Raw genomic sequence first — 23,612 nt, forward strand, 5'->3', positions numbered from 1 at the left:
GATGGGGATCTCAAAGTGACGAGCAGCGCTCCCATGCCATCATTACATTAACTGGCGACACGACCATCCTGGGCCGCATCAGGGACAACGATGAGACGGCCTACCGAGAGAGAGTGAAGACACTAACCCGGCTGGTGCCAGCATCACGGCCCGGAACGGGGAACCGTTCTGCCCACAGCCGCGAGTCCTGACCGAGTGTGGTCTGATTTGCAGCACAGCACATCGCTGGAAACCGACTCCTGGCCGTGCAGGATATCATTCACAGGTGGTGTCTGCGGAAGGCAAACAGCATCATTATGGAGCACAGCCACCCAGCAGGCAGACTGTTCTCCTTGTATACTCAGGCAGACAAGCATGAGAGCATGGCTGCACGTACCACCAGACTTAAGGATAGTTTTTACCTCCAGGGTATCAGGCTTCTCAACTCATTGACCTAAATAGTCCTGCTGTCTGCAACAGCCATGACTGCTGCCATTATATCTGGACTTATACATGCCTAATGTGCAATTCTTCTGTTTACACTTGTCACCTGTCACCCTTACAGCACAAACCTCATGTTAATACATGTATAGTGTTATATTTATCATCTTTTCTATTAAATGATACGAATACTGATGTTATTGCAACTAGTGCGCTTACTGCTTAGCTGTGCTGTTTTCTTCTCGTTCAACACATTTCATTGCACCGTTCCTCCTTTGATAACCTACATAAGACTGAAAACTGAAACTGAAACATATGCCAAACACATGGCCCTTTAACTATCTGTTATGATTTAAAGCTCTGCCCCTTTGCACTGACTGAATGTATGGAGTAGATAGAGATGATCCCAACTCGAGGTGTAGGTCCCATACTTGAGATGTAAACCAGCATAACACAGTTAGGGCATGGCAGGACAGCTTCAATGTGGAAGAAAATATAGTATTTCATCAACGTGAACAATGGAACAAAGAATAGCACATTTTATTTTAGGTTTAATCTCTTCTAAAGTTATGGGTGCTAGAATAACAGCCCGCAGTTAATAATAGGCCTACTACTGTTATACAACAACAGTTGGGTGAAAATAGAGCCATGTGATGCGTTTAAAACATTTGTATCTCCATAAGTTCTCTATAAAAGAGTGCGAAGTGGTCTACGACAATGTTTTCTAATTTAAGTGCGCATTAGCGCTCGACAATGGTACAGTACAGTAAGCTAGTGATATGATTGTTATAACACCATCATCCTCCTGCTGTTGAACAGCAGTGCATCGACACACACGTTTATAGATAATCGATCTATAAACGCCATCAATATAATCACTTACCGGATCATTCGGTCGCTATATATATTATATTCCATTTTTCGGATGATCACTTGCGCGTCTTTCAGACCCAGATCTCCACCTCATTTCCATGTGCTCGCGACCACGCGCTCCACGCAGCCGAGAAATCCGTCAGACACGGGGAGTGACGTCACGGCGAGACTAGAATTAAATGGCCCGCGGTGAGGATAAAATCCGCTCCATCGTGTAATGGCTCCGTTAGGAAATGCCGTCGACTCGCTTCTTTATTAAATGCGTGACTCCAAATAATATTGATTTTAAATATGAATCATGCAGTGGGGTAATTTCAATGTGCCACTGTTGTGTTATGGTTTCTGCTGCTTGCTAAAGTTAATCCCTGTACACATGGTTTATTATAGGCTTCACATAGCAGAGCAGATTGTCAACCCAGGAGAACCTGTACAAAAATGATACTCTGAGACCCCGTACGAAAGCAATAATGTAGACCTATAATGTAGAAGGGTTTGTACCTCAGAATACTTCATGGGATTTTTTTATTGAAAAAACTCCGACATTTTGAGGACTCAAGAGGGTTGATACTGTACAATTTAGATTGTACATAACAATGACTAATGTTTCATGTCTCGTATGAGAAGGGCTTTGGATATTTATAAACACAACTATGCCGCTCTATAGTGACAAATAATTTGATGATTCATTAGCAAACAATTACAAAAAAAAGATTTCTAACACTCTTAACAAGCGTATGCTTCCAAAATGGAGAGAGTTGTTGAGATGTGATGTCATGAAGTTCAAGCTTTATAGCCCTATAGTGTACATGAACATGTTAAGGTCTCTAAGTCTATATATTTCCTTAATATACTGGACAACAGAGGTAATAGTTTGAGTTCCTTCTTTAACCATATGATAACGATGCTAAGATTTTAATGGATGTCTTGAAGCCCCGTCCCTATCCTGTAGGGCTAGAGGGGCGTCGCCCGTCTCCACTCACTTCCTACTATAATTACACACCAGCCTAATGTCCCTTTAACTGCTAACCTTTGGCAGGACATTTCATTGATCACCATTAAGCATAACTACACCAGGGGCACAGGACTGGATGTGGCGTGTCTGAGTTCAAGTATTGTTGGCTCTTCGATGAACCCTTGCCCCTTGCGCATCACGCTCGTGTACAAGGCGGGAGAAATGTAAACATAAACACAGAACAGTGTTTCCTAGTAGTGGCACTCATTGATGTAAGCTGATCTGACATCATACTAGTGGCTAACATGTGATGAGTGTCTGACCAAAGAAAAGCAAGAGACAGTTTCAGGAACCATTTTTCTTTTATATTTGAATTGAGGAACAAAATGGAAAAGCGAACACTGAAAACCACTGGGTGAGATCTTCCAGTCAAATTGATCCAAAAATACATTTCATAGGAAATTTTATTTACAAAAAAATGAAAAACAAAAGAAACATAAAAAAATGCTTATTTTATGTTGGGCGCTCAACTGTGCAGCGTCACCAAATTTTTTCTTTTTATATTTTATTAATAAAAATAAACTTTAAATATTGTAATCCAACCATAACGTCTGAGGCAGTATTGAAAACGTTGAAATCCAACAAGATCTCCACAACTTTAGAATCCCCGTCTTGCATTCGCATGCAACATCATAACCTGTACACACTCAACCGAACTGACTTGCATAAAATTAAAAAAAAAAAAACACCACCAGCGCCAAGTCTTAAGACCCCCGGGGGCCCTCAGGGCCGGGGGCTCTGCAGGAGGCAGAGCCGCTGTCGGAGCGCCTCGCTCCTCCTCTGGAGCTGCTCCTTGAGGGACAGCAGCCGCTCCTCGTCCGTCTGCATGCCGTAGATGCACTCCGTGGCCTTCTTCAGGATCACCACCTTGGCCGCCTTCTCGTTGTTGGCCACCTCGGGGATCTCGTCGCGCAGCGCGAAGAAGCTCAGCTTGAGCTCGTTGCGGCGCTGGCGCTCCAGCACGTTGTGAGTCCTCCGCTTGTCGCAGTCCTCCGTGTCCGAGGTGCGCGGGCTGGCGCACTTCCTGTTGCCGCTGATCTGCTTGAGCACGCGGCCGTGCCCGTGGCTGTGGTGATGGTGGTGGTGGTGGTGTTGGTGGGAGGGCGGCGAGCTGCCGCTGTCCAGCTTGAGGCGTTTGACGGCGGCGGCGGTGGCGGCGGGCGCTGGGGGGTCGTGGCGGGTGGAGGGGTGAGCGGCGTAGTTGTGTTGGTGGGTGGAGACGTGGCAGCGCTTCAGCACCAGCGGACTGGGGTGCCGCGTGTCCGAGGGGGACGAGTCGCCGCGTTTAAGGTGCTGCCGCTTCTCCACCGTCACCACGTCGATCTCCTCCTCGTCCTCGTCGTCATCCTCGTCTTCCTCCTCTTCCTCATCGTCATCCTCATCGTCACCCTCATCTTCTGAAAGAGATGGACGGGCAGGGAGGTAAACAAACATCCTAGACTTTCAGGTCACAGGAATGCTGCTAAAGAACAAGGCAGGAAGGCGTGTGATCTTCCCTAGGATCAGCTGTCTCAGACGCTCCCACAGCAGTGCGTGGAAACTACAGTGCACCGCGTCATAACCAAACAACAGTACCAACCCAGCTGGGACAGAGGAAACGCGTCCCATCCACCCAACCGAGTGCTTGGAACCGCACCAGCACGCCTCGGGATGACCCGCCCTACACCTTCCCTCCCTCCCTCCCTCCCTCCCTCCCATTCATCTTCATTAGTAAACACAAGATCAGAGATAACCGCTAGCCGGTGTTGAGCCTACCTGAGTCGCTGCAGCTGCTGCTACTGCCGCTACTGTTGGGGGGGGTATCCAGTGACAGGTCCCGTGGGGAGGCGGTGCAGCTGGTGTGGATGGAGGTGGTTGTGGTGGGGGGGGTCTGCGGTAGCACCGCCACACTGGGCTTGGGAGTCTCGGCAATGGGGTAGGGGAAGACCACGGAGGGGTCGATGCACTCTTCCGCGGACGTGTTGAGGTCTTGCAGGTAGTTTGTGTTGAGTCTCGCCGACGGACACTCTGACGCGGGGCTACTCCCCCCCGTGGAAGAGGCAGAGTCCCTGCGCGCCGCGTGAAGCGACGCAAGACGGTCAGACACTACTTTCTCGAGCTTGGCTACGGCAGAGAAGCCGCTCCACATGCAGTCCTGGATGATGATGGACTTGAGAAAGGTCTGGGAGTAGTCAGAGTCGCAGATGATGCTCTGGTTCACCGCGTCGTCCCCCAGAAACTCCGTGACCATCTCCAGCTGGTCGGCCGTGGAGGGGAAGAGGCTGGAGAGAGAGGGTCTGCGGCTTGGGGAGAGGGGTGGGGTGGGCAGCAGCTCGAACTTCTTCCAGATGTCCTCGCTGGGGGCCGGCGGCTGGGGCTGCTGGTTGTGGTGATAGAAATCCTCCTCCTCGTTGTCGTAATAGAAGTAGGGCTGCAGGGAGTCGTAGTCGTAGTCATAGTTTTTACTCGTCGTGGTAGCCCCTGAGGAAGAGTTCAGCGGCATGGCTGCCCTAAACGTCGCGGAACTGAAAGGAGAAGAAAAGGTTGTAGTTAGTATTAATTGGTCACGTCTCAGGGATGTGTGTGTGTAAACGCTGCGACAAGGTGTCTGGTGAGTACACGTCAAAGTGCAGCACTGTTCACATGGCAGACAGTTCAATACACCGGCAGGCATGCGCTGCTGGCATGCATGCAGTTCTCTAGCAGCAGGTGCTCGATGCGTGGCTGAAAGTAACTAAAACATGCAGTATACACACATGCTGCAGCACACAGGCACACACACACACACATACACATGCTGCAGTACACACACATGCTGCAGGTCATACACACACAGCATAGACGCCATGCTGCAGTAGTAACGTTACACTAAGCCAGAGATAAGGTTTTAAACCCGGCAACACGCTGATGCGTAGCACCATGCGTCCAATACGCTGCTACATTCCTCCTCTTACCGTAAGCGTGAAAAGGCTGATACCCGGTGTGGGTCTGAGAAGCGGGGGGTAGAACCCGGACCCAAAATGCGCTAAAAGTGCAAGTATTCCAGCAAGAAAGAAACGTTAATCCAGTTCTGGCGTGGGGCGGAAAAATCTCGCTCGTACTGTCAGTGGAGCGGGAGGAGGCGTGCGTTTGTGTGAGTTGTAGAAAAGCTGGACGTACACCGGCTGTGGAGTGAAGCTGTTCACGAGCTGCATGGAAATCACAGCTGAGGCGCGACCGGCTGCAATAAGAAGGTCGCGTTACCCCTGTAGGATGTATCCCTCCGCGAGAGCTTTCCCGCTAAATAAGCAATGGATTTAGGTCTTAATGAAAACACATACATTCTCCACAGGTTGTGCTATAAATTAACACTTGATTCAAGGATGAGTGTTTTTGTGGATATTTAATGTGTATAAGTAATCTTTGAAATGGGGGACTACTTCTCGTGGAGGGAGACAATGTGGGCGGGGTTAGTATCGCAACGAAGTCCATTGACTCTTAGGTACTGTAGTAAAGTGGTTGGTAATAATAATAGTACTGTAGTACGGTGGGTGGTAACCTCTCATTAGACATCCACGGCGATAACAAGAATTAGCCTTTCACTTGGAGTTCTTCATAAAAGAACACCCCCGCCTTAAGCACACACTATAACAACACAAAAGATAGTAGACTCTACAATTCGACGCCCAATAAAAGTCGACTCATATTCTTGGAATTTTTACAGCTATTTAATGATTATACAATATGCCGGTGCCGTATGTAGTGCAGACACACATCATTAAATGAATAAACATTCGTTTGAATACAGTGATTTTTGATTCAGTGTAAATGGCTATATGGTTTATTAATATAGTGTATATAACAGTGCTGCAATGCAATACGGAATGATACATTCACCACGACAGGTGATTTTTCTTCGGTCTAGATTTGAACAGAACAGTGAAACTAATTAATTGTTTTTAATGTGTGATTTGATGTAGCCTGCTGTTGAAGGAAACACATAACAGTATAATGAATGTACATGTTGGAATTAAACTCCGCTGTGTTTTGATAAAACTCGGTTCGACTAGGAAAATAATACTCAGAATGTGGGCAGACAGCAGAGCGACTGCGGCGAGACGAGCCGCCCTCGTCTGGTTAGACGGTCCTCCTGCGCCCTCTGCTGGAGGGAAACTACACTGCCTGGCGCGCAGGGAAATTCAGAGCAGAAATTACGGGACACTCTAATCAATAAAAAAAACAAACATGGGATGTCTTTAAAGGAGAAGAATGAAAACATCTCAACGTGGCAAAATGACCCTGAACAAAGACAAGGAACATGCTACGATGTGAGGGAGAAGTCTTATACAAAGTGGAAACATGCTTTATTGTATTCAAAAGGGTAAATTGGAGTTTACGACCCAAATCCAAAATAATTCCCCTATTGAAAAAAATGGAATCAAATTAGCTTCTCAAAACCATCACCGTAAAAACCAAACCCTAACTCTCAAAGCTAACACTAACTCTCAAACTAATCCTTAGATCCAAAAATCTAACCATGAAACCTAAACCAAATAGGAAACCTTATACCCTGGGGATGGTTTTGGTTCAGGTATAGGTTTTGTATTTGGGTTTTAGGGTCTGGTTCAGGCATAGGTTTTGTATTTGGGTTTTAGGGTCTGGTTCAGGGTTAGGTTTTGTATTTGGGTTTTAGAGTCTGGTTCAGGTATAGGTTTTGTATTTGGGTTTTAGAGTCTGGTTCAGGGTTAGGGTTTTAATTTGATTTTTGGTTTAGCATCTTGTTTAAGGGTTCGATATTAGCGTTAGGGTTTGGTTGTAGGGTTTGGTTTCAGGTTTTGGAAAGAAAGATCTCTCTGGATCTTTGTTTTAACTTCAAATTATACTATACTTTTTCTTTTGTACTCAATTACATTTTATTTTACTATACTTTATACATACTCCAATGCTTTATACTACTATATCCTACTATATATATGCTACACTTTATTAAAATAACAAAATATCATACAATGGTGTACTTGCAATTGCAGAGCACCTATAATGTAAGGGTACTATTTGTATATTAGATTATTCTAAGACACTGTAAAGCCCTACCAATATAAATGTGTTGGCCACTGAATAGTAAAGAGGTGATGTTCTCAACAGAAGTGAGCAGCTGTGATAATACATAGCGACGGCCACTATATGTATTTTATTTCCTATGAGAGTGAATAAGGATTATTTTTGAGTATATTGAGTTTATTGTTTATGTAGTTTAGTGGCTCTGTGTTTGACCAAGAGCCTAGCTATTAAGTTCGATTCCCAAAGTGTTGTAAGAAATAAGTTTCTTTATCATGCATGTTTGATTTTTACAAAAGATAGCCTATGAGGTAGATTCTTTATAATAATCAGGAACTGGCTTGGCAGTGTAGTGGCTAGTGTGTTTGACGCCCAGCACAAAGGTGTTGCAAAGATGTTCTCCCCCAAATGTCTGCACAAATTACATAGATAACATGTACTTATTAGGTGAGTGCTGCATGCAGCATGACCCCAGCAACTAGCAGGAACTAATATCTGCAACACCAAAAGCGGGCCAAAACTCCGCTCACGGGACGCAGTGGGGGAAAAGTCACTGCTGATGGCCGACACTGATGGTGAGGATGTAATACAACCTCATGTCAAAAAATCAGAACTATCCCTTTAAATGCAATATGCTGTCCATTTGACATGGCACATTGTACACTTTAGCAAACTAACCATTTTCTCTCTAATCTGTTAAGATTACCCGCTTGGCATTAGTCGGAGGGACCAATGCCAAAAATATGATCCTGCGAATGCTATCGCCGGATCATGACAAACCGTGTAGCATGAATTTTCAACTGGGTGGGAAAGGGACTGAAGAGCGCCTTCAAGGACACGTTGATGCAGGACTGCATGTTTGGTGAGTCTGCAAATCCTTCATAAGTATTTAAAACTTCTTCTGAAGTAAATAAGAATGGATGCATTTTCCTCACCATGGAGGGAGCCTGATAAATATAGAGGACCAACTCTGCCATAATTAAAAATGAATGAATAAATAAATCACTCAATACCTAAATATAGGCCATAAATACATACATTTTATTTATTTATTTTTAATTATGGCAGAGTTGGTCATCCATAGATAAAAAAAGAAACGTTTGCCTCTTTCTTATAGAAGGATCCACCGTGCACAGCGCTCAGCTCAGTTCAGTGAATTTGTCTATATATGACAATTTGGCCAATGTTTGACCAGGTTTTATAGTATAATTTGTTGATTACTTTTGATGCAGTAATGGTATTATTTCTTCTTTTTTTTCTGAGTTATTAAATATTTCTTAAAAGTCCTTAAATAGTCATTTCCCTGTCATCTGGGGACAGCCCCCAGATTCATGTGGGGGTCCCGACCCACAGGTTGAGAACCACTTCTCTAATGCTCACAACAGGATGGCACCATTTCTGTCTGCTCGCTCTGCGTCTCAGAGGGGGTCTGTGCCTGTGGACAGTTCTGAACCCAGCCTATCAGTGACACCATTTCAAGCTAATGGACATTGGAAATGACCAGTGCCCTCCTCTGAGACACGGAGTAGACATAAATTGTGCCATTGTTTTAATATATGAAGATTTTCTTTTTCTTTTTGTTACAGCGGCTGCTCGTCCATTTGACCGCAAGTGGACTGAATCGCAGTACAGGGGTGCACTGCAGAAGAGGCTGCGTTACGCACCTGAGAGGAGTGGCTGGGTGCCAAAGAGTTCTAAGGACAAATGTTATTGTGATGTTCTTATTTATACGGTTAATTAGGGTTAATGGTCATAATTCCTTAAGATGTTTGTTTGTAATTGCTTTTGAATATTCATTAAATAACTTTTTGAATAATGGTCTGTTTTGTTGGGGGGGGGGGGTTGTTCATAGAGTATTCAGTAAAGCAGCTGTTCTCAACCTTGGTTTCTTAAAAAGAATGGAAATAGCCAATCTAATGGGGTTTTTAATGACGCATATTACAAACATACAAAGCAAGGTTGAAAAGTGTTGAAATGGCCCTTTAATAATAACCTTGTTTCAATGTATGATGCAATGCATATATATAGTTGAATCAATGTTGATTCAATTCTACATTCTTTCAATGTTGATCATATCATAATTGAATCAAGGTTGATTCATTGTCAAAATTGATTGGAAATTCAACGTTATTTTTAATGTTGATCATAGCGAGCACTTTCAATGTATATTTCAATGTCTGACATCATTGTTGATCACAATCTTCAGCCTAACAATATCTCAATGTTGATTCAATCACGTTTTGCTATCTGGGTTTCCTTCTGCCCTTGTAGTCTATTTCAAAGGCATGCTGCCCACCAGCTTTCAAATTACAGTGATGCCACTGGTGGCTTTGTATCTATTTTATTCACATGACTATCCCTCCCTACTATTTGGTAGTTCACCAAAACACCCTGAAACAACTTGAGTCTCACATTCTTATGCCACCATACACCAACAGTGCAAGCAGGCCAATGGCAGCCAAGCGCGCAGTCCTTCCTCCCTCACTTTAAAAACCACCAGCTGCCACTGATACACACACACACACACACACACACACACACACACACACACACACACACACACACACACACACACACACACACACACACACACACACACACACACACACACACACACACACACACACAGTGCAGGGCAGTACATATGACATTTCAGATTCTTCAGTTCAAATTCATTTTACATTTCTGCATTTTTAGCAATGCTTTGCGCTTTTCATTCAGTGGTCACTGTATTTGTTTCCAACCATTTACTTTTTCCTTAAATGGTGTGCATGTTTACATTGTTTACTCCATTTAGACTTTTGAACTTTTGTTCAAATCCCTTCACTTGATTTAGGCCATTTATCGTTTCCTTATGTCTTAATCTATGTGGCTTTATTAAAAAATATTTTCAACCTCACTTTGTACTACAGCACTCACCGCATTTTCTGCAGGAAATACATTTTCTAGTTAAATGTTTTATTTTATGGAAAACCATAACTGACTCAGGCTGACTTTTATTAACTGTTAATTAATACCGATATAATGAAAAAGGTGAATATCAAAAAGTGAACTATTTGCTTATCAAGGCAATTATATAACTTAGACTAGTCACAGTCAGGCTTGAACCCAGAACTTTCGGTCTATGAGACCTTTGAGCATACCAGCGAGCCAGCTCATTTGAGAACATCAAGTTTCTCTCAACTTTGGTGGTCAGCACATGCTATTGCCAAAGCGTCTGACATTGAAAAATACAAAAATTAAATTGGATTCCCAAGTCTAGGTTGAATCTACTGAATTAGGTGTACTTAAAAATGAGGTAGCCTAAAATATAATAAGGTTTAAGACACAGGCCAATCCAGCTGGAGGTCAGACACACTTACAACTAGACTACCATGCCTCTACTAATACAAAAAATGTCCTTATTTATTAGAGTCTATTGGAGTTGTGAGCAGAGATCTGAGCAGAGCTATCTTCGTCCCTTCTTCCATTGCTCTTCAGGCCTGTAAAACGTCCAGAGGTATGGGATCAACCATACCGTAGCACAGGACCTTTGAGTTTACATTAAATATGCCAGTGTTGCTTTAGCACGGGAGATTGGGTGTTATGCAGTTCAGCTGTGATGTGGTGGAGGCAAACTACCATTTAATGTATCTTCTTTGTGAATGACCTTTAAAGAGATCGTTTCAAAGGGCCTTTTGTTGTTTTTAGATTCGGACACTCTGTGAATCAGCGTTAAGAGAAGTGTGTATGTGTGTCTAAAAATGTAAATGAAATGTTCCACACAGAAAAAGGAACTTGATGGCAAGTTCTCGTTACCGGGCCCCACTCAGTTGTAGGGCAGTAGACCTACATGTCACTCTTGAGAGTGCATGGACACGTCATGCTGGCAGGCTATTAGAGGAGCCGTCTAGACAGCCGAGGGAAGCGATGGGGTGAATCACGTGTATTAATAGTGGACGGAAAATGGAATCAGCTTCATCCGCCTAAACTCTTCCCCTCTGTAGGCTAAGGCAACAGCAACATGAAGTCACATCACTACACAACGTTAATTCTGCTGGGGAGAAAACAAACCTACTCATAATGGCCTACGATTAATCAAAACGAAAGGTGGGAAAATGTGTATTCCTCCGAACTTTCCCATCGCTTTACCTGCTAACTATTTGTATTATTGTATTGTGTAATGATTGACTTGAATCTAGAACACACACCTGGAAGCCTTGTTGCTCTGTTGGAACACAACATGCTTACCATGTAACGTAGGCCTGACTTCATGTGTGTTGTTTCCAGGTGTTTCCTTCATGTTCTGTGGTTCATTCTCCATGGAGTCTTGTAGTCTGCAAGATGACCTCAGCACAGGCAGTTATAGGCAGCAATAATACATTTGAAATGTAGGCTTGCCAAATGTCAAAAATGTGCACATTTTATCGTGTAATCTTCTCTATCAAGTTCAAGTATTTAGTGCAAGGTCTTACAGTGTGTGTTTTTATGACAAAGACTCTCTCTGCCACCTTGTGAACACTATTTCAACATTCCAATGTTCTGAATTTTGTAACTGTGAATTGTATTGTATAGTTTATTTTTGTTGTGCAATCTTATCTGTAGCATTGTAAGGGCTTATCTGCTTTATCTTTTAAGTAGGCTGACATTTCCTTGTGCATATAATACTTAAATTCCATACATCCAGATTTGATTGTTCAATTGTCTGACTTGATAATTACCATATTTGCACTGTATGGAAGTTGGGAATTATTGGAGGAGTTTGTAGTCTTCCATTGCTGTACAGTATGATGCCAGTCTCGGAAGATGGTGGTGGTTTTAGTATACCTACTTGCTGGAGTTTTGCTATTTTGACAATATTTTTACGTTGTTACTTGCTCTATAGGGCCGCTGAGTTCATGGCCATAAAAGGTAAAACATTTGGAAAAATCATAAGCAGATTTTCCATACGTCAAATTCTCATCATTACAACACTTTGTGTAGATAATCTGACATAATACATATTGTATATGATTAATTTGAGTTATGACGCATTGATGTACCTCACAGTTCTTTTTATAAACTGATTATTACGGTCCCAATTTCTAATGCGAGAGTTGCAATGGTCCAATCTGTCCCCTAGATGGCACTGCTCGACCACAATTTACAGATTACTTTACGCACAAGTAGGTCAAGTGATATATACATCTATATAAAGCATACACCAATGTACGTGTTCATAGCACATTTCCAAAAGAACTCGTACTTTCTCCATTATAGACCTACTTCTTAAATTATCCTAATAATTACGTCTTCCTTTGTATAGGTTTTGTATATTTAAGTTATTCATTCAAACGTGAAAGGATGACGGGGAAATACGTTCTGGTAACTCAACATAAATCCCATCGTTGCTCTATGTTGTCCATCTACTGGTTCACACACGCGATAAATAAAAGGTTTATATCGTTATGTGACGTCACGCGACGCCAACCCACGTGCGGTGACTTCAGTCGGCGGAGGGTGGAGGACGAGCAGCAGACCCAGGAACATTCAAACGCAGCCCATAAAACGCAAGGCTTAAAACAATAGCCTCGACAGTGGAGGACACCTTTACGGTTTCACTTCGGAACCCCCTGTTGCCAAGCGATGTCCTCGGTTCCATCGGTCTGAGGTGTTTCATTGTGTTCCTCTCATCCGGGGCGTCAAGCTGTGATATTTCAGACCATGTTTCTGGAGGAAAATGATGCGCTCATTGGCGATTTCTGGTGACCTTCGCCTCCGTTCAACGGAACATTTCGCTCTGAGCCGCTGCCGGTGTCGGATCGCCTCGACGTGTGTCGTCTGATCGGTGACCGGGGCTCTCGTCAAACCCGCCAGTACAGGTGTCGATAGCGTCTTTCGGCCTGCGATCCGAATTCTTTAAATCCATCAAGACCTTGGCAGATGCCCCACGTCCTGACAACCCGGCGGCGTCACCATGATGGACTTTCCATCCCTCACTCCGTACTTGCCGCTCATGCGCTTTCTGGTGCCGCTGGCGATCACCAATGTGGCCATCGACGTCGGCGAGCAGGTAACCGTGTGGCGTGGACTCGTTGTGTGCTGCGGGTCCGAAGAGACCCGCGCCGCAGTCTCCTCATCAGACCGTTGTGGTGTTGTTATTCCATCTGTACATTCCGTCGTGTTTTTCCTTTTAGAAAAGGATTAGCCGTGGAGTAGATGATGGTTCGGGTCGTGGTTGTGGCAGGGGGGAGGGGGTTTGGTGACCGTTAGATGGATGGATGGTGGCTACCGAGACCGGTAGCTTGTCTCACGGCAGGGTAAACAACACAAGGGGTATGGAGCCTGTACGAGGGCGCCTGTAATACCCGGTCCTTTAAAGACCACTCAAACGAGGCTTGATAGTCATCAAAAACTATTAACGAATACGGGTTGCGATTTTTATTAACATTTAAAGTCCTTGGGGAAAAAGCTGATGTTTAAACAAACCGGCTTAGCGATGGCCGTGATTCAAATCAGAAGGCAAACAAATATCTGGGCCTTTTTTTTTTAAGAGAGAGACAGAGATGGCGGGTCGTCCTTATGAGCTAAAAAAATCGCCAGTCGTGTTCCTTAATGACCATCATCCTGTCAGACTGTTTATCTCGCTATGGATACTCTGTTTAAGAGTAGACGGCGTTCAATTAAAGCCCCGCGAGAGTACATAAGGAAGGGATTTGGCTTATGTAAGCTGCTATAAATAGATTTTCCCCGCTGTGGATAAACGGCAGCTGGATTTTCCACTTCCGCAGACAGAATGAGTTGATAGCGGCGTATTGTTATTTTTTACTGGTACGCTTGATTTGTCATGTTTCCATTTACGGCTATCTTTCCTGTAGACAGTCTGTTTATTTAATTAATTAACAAACAAATAAATCATTTATTGATTTGTACAACCCCTCTTCCTCAATGTCCCCACAAACCGATTCAAACTGCCTGTTATTTATCTTCGAAAGCCAAACGTGTGTTTTGGTTTGTGATAAAGAAAGGCCTAGTCATGATGATGTCTGCGGCATCTGGTCTGCCTGCTCCATATGTGCTGTCTCACTTCCTTCTCTCTGGCTGGTTCTCTCTCTCTCTCCTTCCCCCCCCCCCCCCCCCAGGCTCTGAACAGAGGCATAGCCACTGTGAAGGAGGATGCTGTGGAGATGCTAGCTAGCTATGGGCTAGCCTACTCCCTGATGAAGTTCTTCACAGGGCCCATGAGCGACTTCAAGAATGTGGGCTTGGTGTTTGTCAACAGCCGCCGGGACCGCCGCAAGGCCGTACTCTGCATGGTCGCTGCCGGGATAATAGCCTTCGTCCTACACATTCTCATCGGTGCGTTTTTCAGCCACACTGATTCAGTTTCCCACGATGCATTCCTACAGGTTTTGTTTGATGTATTGGATTAAAGGGGTCTTGTGGTGTAACCCTTTTTCTTCATGAAAACATGACACAACCCGTGGTAACTGAATGTGAGCCAAAGTTGAGCTTGGAAAAGTTTCAAATGGTGGAGTTGTTGCTTTTAGGTCGAAAACTCCCATGTGGTAATGGGTGTGTTTGTTTGGTTTTTGTTTATCTCAAACAATCAAGTTGAGACGCATTTTAAATCTCGTCTAGCTTGGGTCACATACGCACAGCATGACGTATGTGTATATATGTCCGTCTTGTGTGATCATTACTACAGTAAAGCCACAGTGGTATTCCTGCATGGTGGTGAGTTAATGTCGACCACTTCCTGTCTCTGCTGCAGCACAGACGGACCTGGGTTATTACATCATCAACAAGCTGCACCACGTAGACGACTCGGTGGGCAACAAGACGCGCAGGGCCTTTCTCTACCTCGCCGCTTTCCCGCTGCTCGACGCCATGGTGAGCCTCAGCTCGTTGACTAGTTACTACTAGATACCCTTTTAGTACTCTGTCTAGTTGCTGAATATTTGCCACTCAAACCCGTAGTTTCTGTGTATCAACTTTAATGAGCAACTAGTTAACCCAGTTTCTATATACATTTTTAAACTGCCTAGCAATGTTCTTGAAAGTACCACCTTCTTTGATATCTTGGCAACAAATCAGACATTGTTGTCTTTTGGTTCCCGCAGTTTCACCAATCTCGGCCCCTCCCTGTCTTCAATGTTGACTTTTCCTCCAGTATCGAGGCTATAGTTGTTCCGTTATCAGCCATGAAAAGACAGTTTTTGAAGAGCTTTGTTTCTCCAGAGGAACTAACTCTATCTCCGTCTCTGTTTGTTTGAAGGCGTGGATCCACGCGGGGATCCTTCTCAAGCACAAATACAGCGTCATCGTTGGCTCTGCCTCCATCTCTGATGTCGTGGCCCAGGTAAAGCCTCTTCCCCCTCTCCGCAGACAGCCAATTTTAAAATCGGTTCGGTTCTTCTCCCTTATTGTAGCACAGGTCATCTTGGCCGACAAACTGAGGCTGATTGATGCTGAATCAATCCATTATAAGAAATGCACAGAGTTAGTTATAGTAATCTAATCTGTCTGGTCCATGATGTGATTCCCTGGTCTGTTGGCCCCAGCGTGTGGTCCTTTTCTTGGTAGATTGGGTTTTCTGGCTGTCCTGCTACACAGTAACCTTACGTGCTCTTCTCTTGGTAGATTGTGTTCGTTGCCATCCTGCTCCACAGTAACCTGAAGTGTGTTGAGCCCATGCTCATACCCATCCTCTCCCTCTACATGGGCGCCATGGTCCGCTTTACCATCGTGGGTCTGGGCTACTACTGCAACATCCACGACAACATCCCCGACTCGAGCGGCATGGACGTCGGGGTAAGACCCTCCCTGCTAGCCTATCCGCGATGAGAGCCCTGACGCTAGTCCTACCCCTAGCCCTACCTCCAACTTTAATCCTAAAACCTAACCTCCTAGGCCTAACCCTTATCCTACCTCTGGCCATATTTCTAGCTCTAACCCTAAAACATATCCCTAGCACGAACCCTAGCTCTAAGCCTTAGCCTCCAACCTAGTACAAACCTTAACTCCAATCCTAACCATGGCTTTGAAAAAATGCATCAGGTTTGAGTTTAACTCTAATCGAGTTTGGATTAGATGCTGAATACATTTGTTGGGAAGGCTGGTTGTTAATACGACACACCTGGAAGGACTGTAGTTATTTTTATTACCCGATGTGGAGTTTACCACTGTGTAAATCATTCCAATGAAATTCTTATGGCAAGTCAGGTCAACTGCATAGCAAGAATGAAGGCATAAAGTTGACAGTAATAATGAATACCAAACTAAAGTGAAGGGAGTAGAAATGTTCAGCACGAGCTGCAGTAAAACGTGACATTAGACGTCACAGATGAGGCCCCGGCCTAACCCTCTGATTTCCCCGGCAGGGTGACGCCACCATCAAGAAGATGTTGAGCTTCTGGTGGCCCCTGGCCCTCATCCTGGCCACCCAGAGGATCAGCAGACCTATCGTCAACCTCTTCGTCTCCCGAGACCTGAAGGGAAGCGTTGCTGCCACTGAGGTGAGCACTAGAGGGGGGCCTGTCGCCACCGGGGAGCCCTCACCTGGGAGCCCCCACCTTTTGGGGGCCACCCTGGGGATGATTCTGTAGCTGACCTCGACTTGAATCTACTGGAAAAGTTGTTGATGGTACCAGCTACCTGAAAACACTGAGGACTACTGATTGGTCAGAGAGATTTGCCACTAGCGTCATCACTGCCTACGGGACATGCTCCTATAGCGGCGCAATGGCTACCCGCCAAACTAGGAAGATCAACATCCCGTCGGTTTCCTCCACTGTTCCTTTGTGTGTAGTGTGGAAGGTGACCCCATGACGACCTCAACAATGAGGGGATACTATCTACAGTTACTATCGCCAGAGGAAACAAAAGTACCTGGTTCAAAAAGCGAGTACAGCAGAGCTGGTACTAGATAATGGAATTAAAAACAATGAGTGAATCACGTGGTGATTAGTGAAAGTGAGTTAGGAACCAGTGGGGTTAGAGCGAGGGCACAGGACTAGGGCTGTTTTCAGGAAGGGGAACAGACTTGGGGGTTGGAGCAGCGAGGGGGACAGCGTCACATAGCGTTGGAGGGCCTCCCTCTGGAGGTTTCTGGCTAACGGAGGGCTTCCCGGCCGCAGACAAAGCAGAGCTGTTTACCAGAACGCTCTGGAACTGGTGGACAAGGCAGCGGCAGCAGCAGCGGTGAATCAGGCCTTCGTTAGGGCGACGCAAGGGGACCCAGCGCTGTGAACACACTGCTACTGTTCCCCACACCGCCTGTTGTTTTACACACAATCACTCACACACACACACACACCAAACACAGAGTGCTTTGATGGTCCGGGATTTATTCTGAGGTCAATAGTTTCCTTAAACACCAGTAAAAAAAATGTTTCCTGCTTTACAGCAAATAAAAAGATGAGATTGCGGCTCTCTCTCTCTACTTCCCTCTGTCTGTCTTCCTTATCTCTCTTTCTGTGGCTTTTCACTCTCTCTCTTCTGTCTTTCTCTCAAGGTCAAGTTTAGAATGCTTTGTGGTCATGAATGTTTCAACAACATGGCAATGAAGATGAGGTAGAAAAACAACAACAATCTTTTCCTCTCCCTCCCTCTCTCCCCCCTTTAGGCGGTGGCGGTCCTGACTGCTACCTACCCCGTGGGTCACATGCCCTACGGCTGGCTGACTGAGCTGAGGGCTGTCTACCCCGCCTTCGACAAGGTAAGACAGGCCCCCTTTAACGATTGAATCTGTTACCAATGACAACATCCGCTGTACTGAACTTTACCTCACTCCCTCACTCAGTACCCTGACCCTCTGTGTTCTCTCTCTCACCCAACAGAACAACCCGAGCAACAAGTTGAGTGCTGGGAGTCTGGTCACAAAGACGCACATCAAGAAGTTCACATTATGCTGTGTGGTGCTCTCTCTCACGGTAACGACACCCTAAGATGCTACAAACATGCGGGTTGGCATGGCACCGCATTGTGGTTATTGCTGCGTCTCTTTGGGGTCCTAACGTTGAGTTCTTCTGTGTGGCAGGATTTTATTTCGGAGGAATTATTGTTGTACTTTTACTTTGAAGGAAGCAGGGTGTGTCTCATGGTTTGAGGTACCTGTGGTCTGTTCTACATGAGGACCCATTAAAGCTAGGATTTAGCACTTTTAAAAGTAACTCTAGGTAGCATTCTAGTAGTCATAACTGGAGAAAAATAACATCAAACTATTAAAATGATGGGGTGTTTCTCCACCTCATCGATCAATCCTAAGAGCTAGGTAAGGGACTAGTCCGTATTCTTGATTGGTCACTGGGCCAACACCAAGGTTAAAGCCTTCCAAAATAAAAGTGAGGCAGGTGTTGGATTGGTGCGCTCAGTGTTGTGACCCACGTGTTCCTCATGCTTGACATAGCGCTCATAAACAAAGGCTGCGCGGCTTCTCGGGTTTCACAGCTCTGTGCGTGCGTGTGTGTCCGTGCATGCGTGCATTCATGTGTGTGTGTGTGTGTGTGTGTGTGCGCACTCATTCTCGGGTCTAGGATTCCCAGCTCAGTTGTACGTCGTGTTCTCCTGTAGAGTAGACCTGAAGCTTTGGTATCGGATTGCAGGGAAGAGGAAGGAGGAGGAGAGAGAGGAGAGAGGAGAGGAGAGGCGGAAACATAAGGCAGGAATTTAGGTCAAAAGTCTTCAGGTGCCTCTAGTTGTTGTGGTTGTTGCTCAGTGGTTTCTAGAGATGCTTACAGACGGTATTTAAGGCTGAAGTGGTTGCGTCTGGAGATGATCAGATCTCTGATCGTGATAGATGGGTTCCTGAGAGGGCAGTTCTAAATTTGAACCCAGCGAGCATCAAGGTCAGAACAAACCACGTACTGCTCCCCGACAGGAAACCTTGTGGCTGGAGGTCTGAGCGTATTTAGATCAAACAGGAGGAGACGGAACCAGATGTGCAGGCCCTCCACACTGTCAACAAGTCCAGGAGGGCGGGCCCCTAGAGGGGAGCGATGGGGGTGCGATACGCTACCCGGCCCAGCCCGACCGGCAGCGTGTCTGGACCTGCTCTGTTGGGTCGACGGAGTAATGAGGAGAACCCAGCCCCGCAGTCTCAGAGTACACAAAGTACACAATGTGCATGTGCCATGACCGGGTGTTGGAGACGCTCAGGGATATGTGCAGGCCGGCGTTCGTGACTGCCTCTCAGCTCAAGTGTTCTGAGTTTGATCCCCAATGTCCTCACCCCAGCTGCAGGCGTCCTAGAGCAAGATGTCCAAAATCCCAAGCCGCAACTTCATTACTTTGGGTCAAAGCGTGAATGAAAAAATGACAACAACAAGGAAAGCAATGACTACACATGTTTGAAAACCAGTTTGGGGCAGCATACCTGGCTTCCAACGATGATTAGGTCTGACAGGGGAGGATGAAGGCTCCACCTCCTGTCACAGGTTGCGGGGGGTTGATTCCCCCTGCCGTCAGTGGATCTGAATCAGACGTATCCCAAGCTCCCCTAGCACCCCCTCCAGTGCAGAAACTGATTCAGTAATAAAACGGTTGTGACGGTTTATTTACATATCACACAAACATCCAAAACAGAAACCTCTTCAGCACAGGTCTGTGTCGACATGTTCCTGAATTACATTTACATTTATTAAACTGTTATCACACCTTATTTCATAAAAAATAGGGGAAGATGGGCCATGTTTTCAGAAAGAAACTTGGTTAATTTGTGGAGGTTTGTGGTTAGTTTGTAGTTCAATTGGGTTACGTGGTTAATTTGTTCTATTCTGAAAAACGTAAGCTGTTGTTCATTTGCGCTGTTGGGTAGTTCCTCTGGGCTGTAGTTCATTTGGGCTGTAGTTCATTTGCGCTGTCTGTTGTCTGTTAGTTCATTGGGTTCATTTGTGTTTTCCAGCTGTGTTTTGTGGTGTTCTGGAGTCCTAACGTTTCCGAGAAGATCCTGGTGAACGTGATCGGGGTGAAGTACTCATTTGCTGAGCTCTGCGTTGTCCCGCTCCGCATCTTCTCCTTCTTCCCTGTGCCAGGTAGGAATTCTGGGTAATCATCAACACACAGTTGTCAAGGTGTTCAAACTGCCCTTATTTCGAGAAGTTTAGCCATTACAAGCCGGTTCCAATGTATTGTGATATCAGAATGTGGGAGTATCCTACCCACAAGAGAGGGTGGTGGACTGTATCATCTGGTAGACTGGAGTTGACCTGTCATCACGGTCTATTCCTTTCCATCATACATCTGATCTGACTCTTACTCGTTATTTCAAAAACTGATTAATTTTTAAGTTTGCACTTTAAAGGGCAGGTTGGATTATTAATTAATTTGTGGTGACAGCATGTTGCAGCTGCAGACTGACGAGGGCGTTGAACCCTGTGGCCGATGAGGTGTTTATCCAGAGTCTTTTTAGCATCGATTTGTTACATTCTTTCCGGACGAGTTCATTAACTGTGGGTGCCAAGTTGCTAAAGTTGGACCAGTGAGCTGATCTTCGTGTGTGTGTGTGTGTGTGTGTGTGTGTGTAGTGACAGTGAGGGCCCACCTCACCGGCTGGCTGATGACCCTGAAGAAGACGTTTGTTTTGGCGCCTAGCTCCATCCTGAGGATCATCGTCCTGATCACCAGCCTGGTGGTGCTGCCCTACATGGGGTGAGTCAGCCTGGGGTCACGGGAGGTCAAGGGAAGGTGAACACCCCAGGGTCACAGGGTCAAGGCCATGGGGTCACACAGGGGTCAGTGAAATCCTAAAGCATTATTTTGTTTTTCTAAGCGAAATCTGTCAATCTTGAGATATTTTTTTCCTAGCTAACTTACCACAAACTTTGATCCTAGATACCCCAGCGTCTATCATTGATTACTCGGCTGTTATATTTTAATCTTTGATTTTGTTCCTTTTATACTAACACAGCTTTTATTCAAGCTAACTTGTCTATTATTCTAGCTACATAGCAAATAGCCTTGCTAACTTCCAAAGTGACTTAAGAAGTGGCTGAGAATATTAACATCCCTAAACTCATAATTTGCAGTACATCTGCACATATCAAATTAGTGGTGAGTTAACCTAGTCAGTATCACATGTGAATAACTTGAAAGCCTTCAGTCATGGCAATTTCTTTGAGATTTTGCGTCTAGGTCGGATGGCACATCTACATGCAAAAAAAGCACACAATAGTTAGAAATGCATATTTTATGTATGCATACAGCAGTCTTGTTTCTAGCAGAGTGAGCCCTGAATACAGTGTCACCCCCTTCCCCACAATGTAATGTCCTTCCATCAAAGGAAAGATATAAAAATTGTTAACCTAAAAATAGATTTTCCATAACAGCCTCCAGTGTTGGTAATAGAACAGCATATGGACTCGCTAACGTAACAAGCTAATGAGATAATGAGATTAGCTGGAGGTATGCTAACAGGGCTGCCTGATCCTCCGAAGGATAAGACAGTTTCTGGTGACTCATGCTAACCCTGTTATAATGACCAATGTGTGCACGAACATGTAGAAACAAAACCACACAGTAGCAGAACGAGCACTGACTGCTAGCCAGAGAGCAGCGCTAGATGGGGTTAAACGTTAAATGTTCTTCCTCACCTTCGTCTTCTTTTCAGCGTTCATGGGGCCACGCTTGGCGTTGGTTCCTTATTGGCTGGTTTCATAGGAGAGTCTACAATGGTTGCCATAGCAGCGTGCTACGTTTACAGACAACAGGTGGGTACTTTACTTTTTCTAACCATTGAAACTGTTTATTTGGTAGTTACGACCTAACCTTTTAAACTTAAACTTTCAGAACAAAAAACTGCCGTTTGTTGTTCCCAGTCCTATCCTAACTGAATTATTTTTTCCCGCCTGGCAACAGAGAAAGAGTGAGTTGTCCAATGAGCTGGTGGTGGAGGAAGACTCCGCCCCCATGAGCGAGGTCAGCCCCAGGAGCCAGATGGAGGCCATCGAGGAGCTGCAGGAGGAAGACGAGCAGGAGTAGGGCCTGAACCCAGGGGTTCAGCAGGCCCCATAGAGAGAGACCGTGGAATGTTCCAGAACACATTGGAAGAGGATTCAGGACTGGTTTGGATTGAAAAATAATCGACCCAGATGAAAAACTGAACGGTGAACCTTCATGTTTACGAAGCGCTTTTACATTTTTCTTCGATTTTTATTTAAGAGAGAAAAGGTATTTTTCTGTGTTGAATCCCCCCATCCCTCAACTATTCCGACGCACATTGTACAGAAAGCCATCCACCTCCAAGTGTTGACCCCTCACCCCATGTCAACGACCTCAACGTCTTCTGGATCTCGGTCACCTCCTACACCGCCGTGGTTACCGGGAACCGGATAAGGGAAAAAAAATAAAAAACAACGGACACAGGAGGACCTTGTCTCTGGAGTGCTTGTGGAGTTATGAAATAGAGGAACATATTTTACGTTTTTATCATTATTTTCTCTGAAACTTGCCGATAAGGCCTTGTTTGACTTCATACGGTGGGCCTTGTTCGCTGGTGCAACTTGTGTTTGACATAACGATGTACAGAGTATTGTTTTCTATAGGTGATGCTACGTGTATATTTAAGGGACGAGGGGGGCGAGAGACCCTGCTCTCAGACGCTTGTTCTTCTAGAATATTCAGTTTGTCTGCCTTCCAAAGCGGCCCGCTGTTGTTCTGCACGCATGGTTCTGTAAATAATGTACAGGCCTCCTTGTTTGGCTAATAAACTGATTTAATATTTACCCACGCCTCCAGCCTCTGTACTAAAGGCGGGAGCACAAATCAGGGACACCAGCTTGGAAAACAAATTATTTTTATTCCCATTTTAGATTCCCGCTCTTCCCCCCCCCCCAAGAGATCAGACTAATCAGAGTCCTCTTCTCCGCCACCGGCTTAAAGGCGGGCCATGGTGGCGTTGTCACACCAAAGAAACCTGCCTGGCAACGTGGATTACGTAGGCGGTACAAATTTCGCCCCCGGTACAACTTTGGTGTGACAGCGTCCTGGCGGTTGGGGACGCGTTAGACCCTCCTTCTTATTGTGCATTAAATCTAAGGCAACTTGGAGCACCGCATGAGGCCGCAGTACCGTGGAGCCCGCCCGCCCAGTGGTTCCCAACCTCGGGTTCAGACCCCGCCCTTCATCCCTCGGCGGCCTGCTCACATACACAGGACCTTTTCAAGGCATCTTTTGAATCACTTCATCAATGTATCGCCGAGTGTCTATAGATGACCGGCAGGGTCACCCACCACAACACATCCAAACCAGGCGTCCGTAAGCGGGGAACCACTGAGCCGGGCCGCGGCAGTGCAGGACCGAAGGCTGGTGTGTCGGACGTTGGCACATCTCACTC

At 45.5% G+C, this 23,612-nt stretch overlaps 2 protein-coding genes across 3 annotated transcripts; one reads left to right on the forward strand and one right to left on the reverse strand.

Moving 5' to 3' along the window:
• Nucleotides 1-2,588: 2,588 nt before the first annotated feature.
• Nucleotides 2,589-5,458, reverse strand: myca (MYC proto-oncogene, bHLH transcription factor a). 2 transcript variants are annotated; one of them, XM_079754525.1, is made up of 3 exons: nucleotides 5,239-5,458; nucleotides 4,061-4,809; nucleotides 2,589-3,699 (listed from the first exon to the last, which is right to left on the reverse strand). In XM_079754525.1, the coding sequence occupies exons 2-3, from the start codon at nucleotides 4,785-4,787 to the stop codon at nucleotides 3,029-3,031; spliced, it is 1,398 nt and encodes a 465-aa protein (XP_079610651.1). In that variant the 5' UTR covers nucleotides 4,788-4,809; nucleotides 5,239-5,458; the 3' UTR covers nucleotides 2,589-3,028. The 2 variants fall into 2 exon arrangements, with proteins under 2 accessions (XP_079610651.1, XP_079610650.1); XM_079754524.1 differs by having other exon boundaries at nucleotides 2,589-3,702.
• A 7,314-nt stretch (nucleotides 5,459-12,772) lies between these two features.
• ankha (ANKH inorganic pyrophosphate transport regulator a) lies at nucleotides 12,773-23,001 on the forward strand. The gene is made up of 12 exons (XM_079754746.1): nucleotides 12,773-13,352; nucleotides 14,422-14,638; nucleotides 15,054-15,172; nucleotides 15,558-15,641; nucleotides 15,923-16,093; nucleotides 16,663-16,797; nucleotides 17,907-17,999; nucleotides 18,121-18,213; nucleotides 20,184-20,313; nucleotides 20,806-20,929; nucleotides 21,888-21,987; nucleotides 22,136-23,001. Exons 1-12 carry the CDS (start codon nucleotides 13,257-13,259, stop codon nucleotides 22,256-22,258), a joined length of 1,485 nt encoding a protein of 494 aa, XP_079610872.1. The 5' UTR covers nucleotides 12,773-13,256; the 3' UTR covers nucleotides 22,259-23,001.
• The last annotated feature ends 611 nt before the right edge of the window (nucleotides 23,002-23,612 follow it).

This window comes from Pollachius pollachius, assembly GCF_949987615.1.
Source record: "Pollachius pollachius genome assembly, chromosome: 17".
In the NCBI taxonomy this organism is placed as follows: Eukaryota; Metazoa; Chordata; class Actinopteri; order Gadiformes; family Gadidae; genus Pollachius; species Pollachius pollachius.

Excerpts from the sequence above, each read along its gene's own strand:
- myca (XM_079754524.1), bottom strand. The coding sequence starts at position 4,787 with ATGCCGCTGAACTCTTCCTCAGGGGCTACCACGACGAGTAAAAACTAT. Across the intron at positions 3,703-4,060 it reads CAGCAGCTGCAGCGACTCAG|AAGATGAGGGTGACGATGAG; the intron begins GTAGGCTCAACA and ends CATCTCTTTCAG.
- ankha (XM_079754746.1), top strand. The coding sequence starts at position 13,257 with ATGATGGACTTTCCATCCCTCACTCCGTACTTGCCGCTCATGCGCTTT. Across the intron at positions 14,639-15,053 it reads CGTCCTACACATTCTCATCG|CACAGACGGACCTGGGTTAT; the intron begins GTGCGTTTTTCA and ends TCTCTGCTGCAG. Across the intron at positions 18,000-18,120 it reads TCTACCCCGCCTTCGACAAG|AACAACCCGAGCAACAAGTT; the intron begins GTAAGACAGGCC and ends CTCACCCAACAG.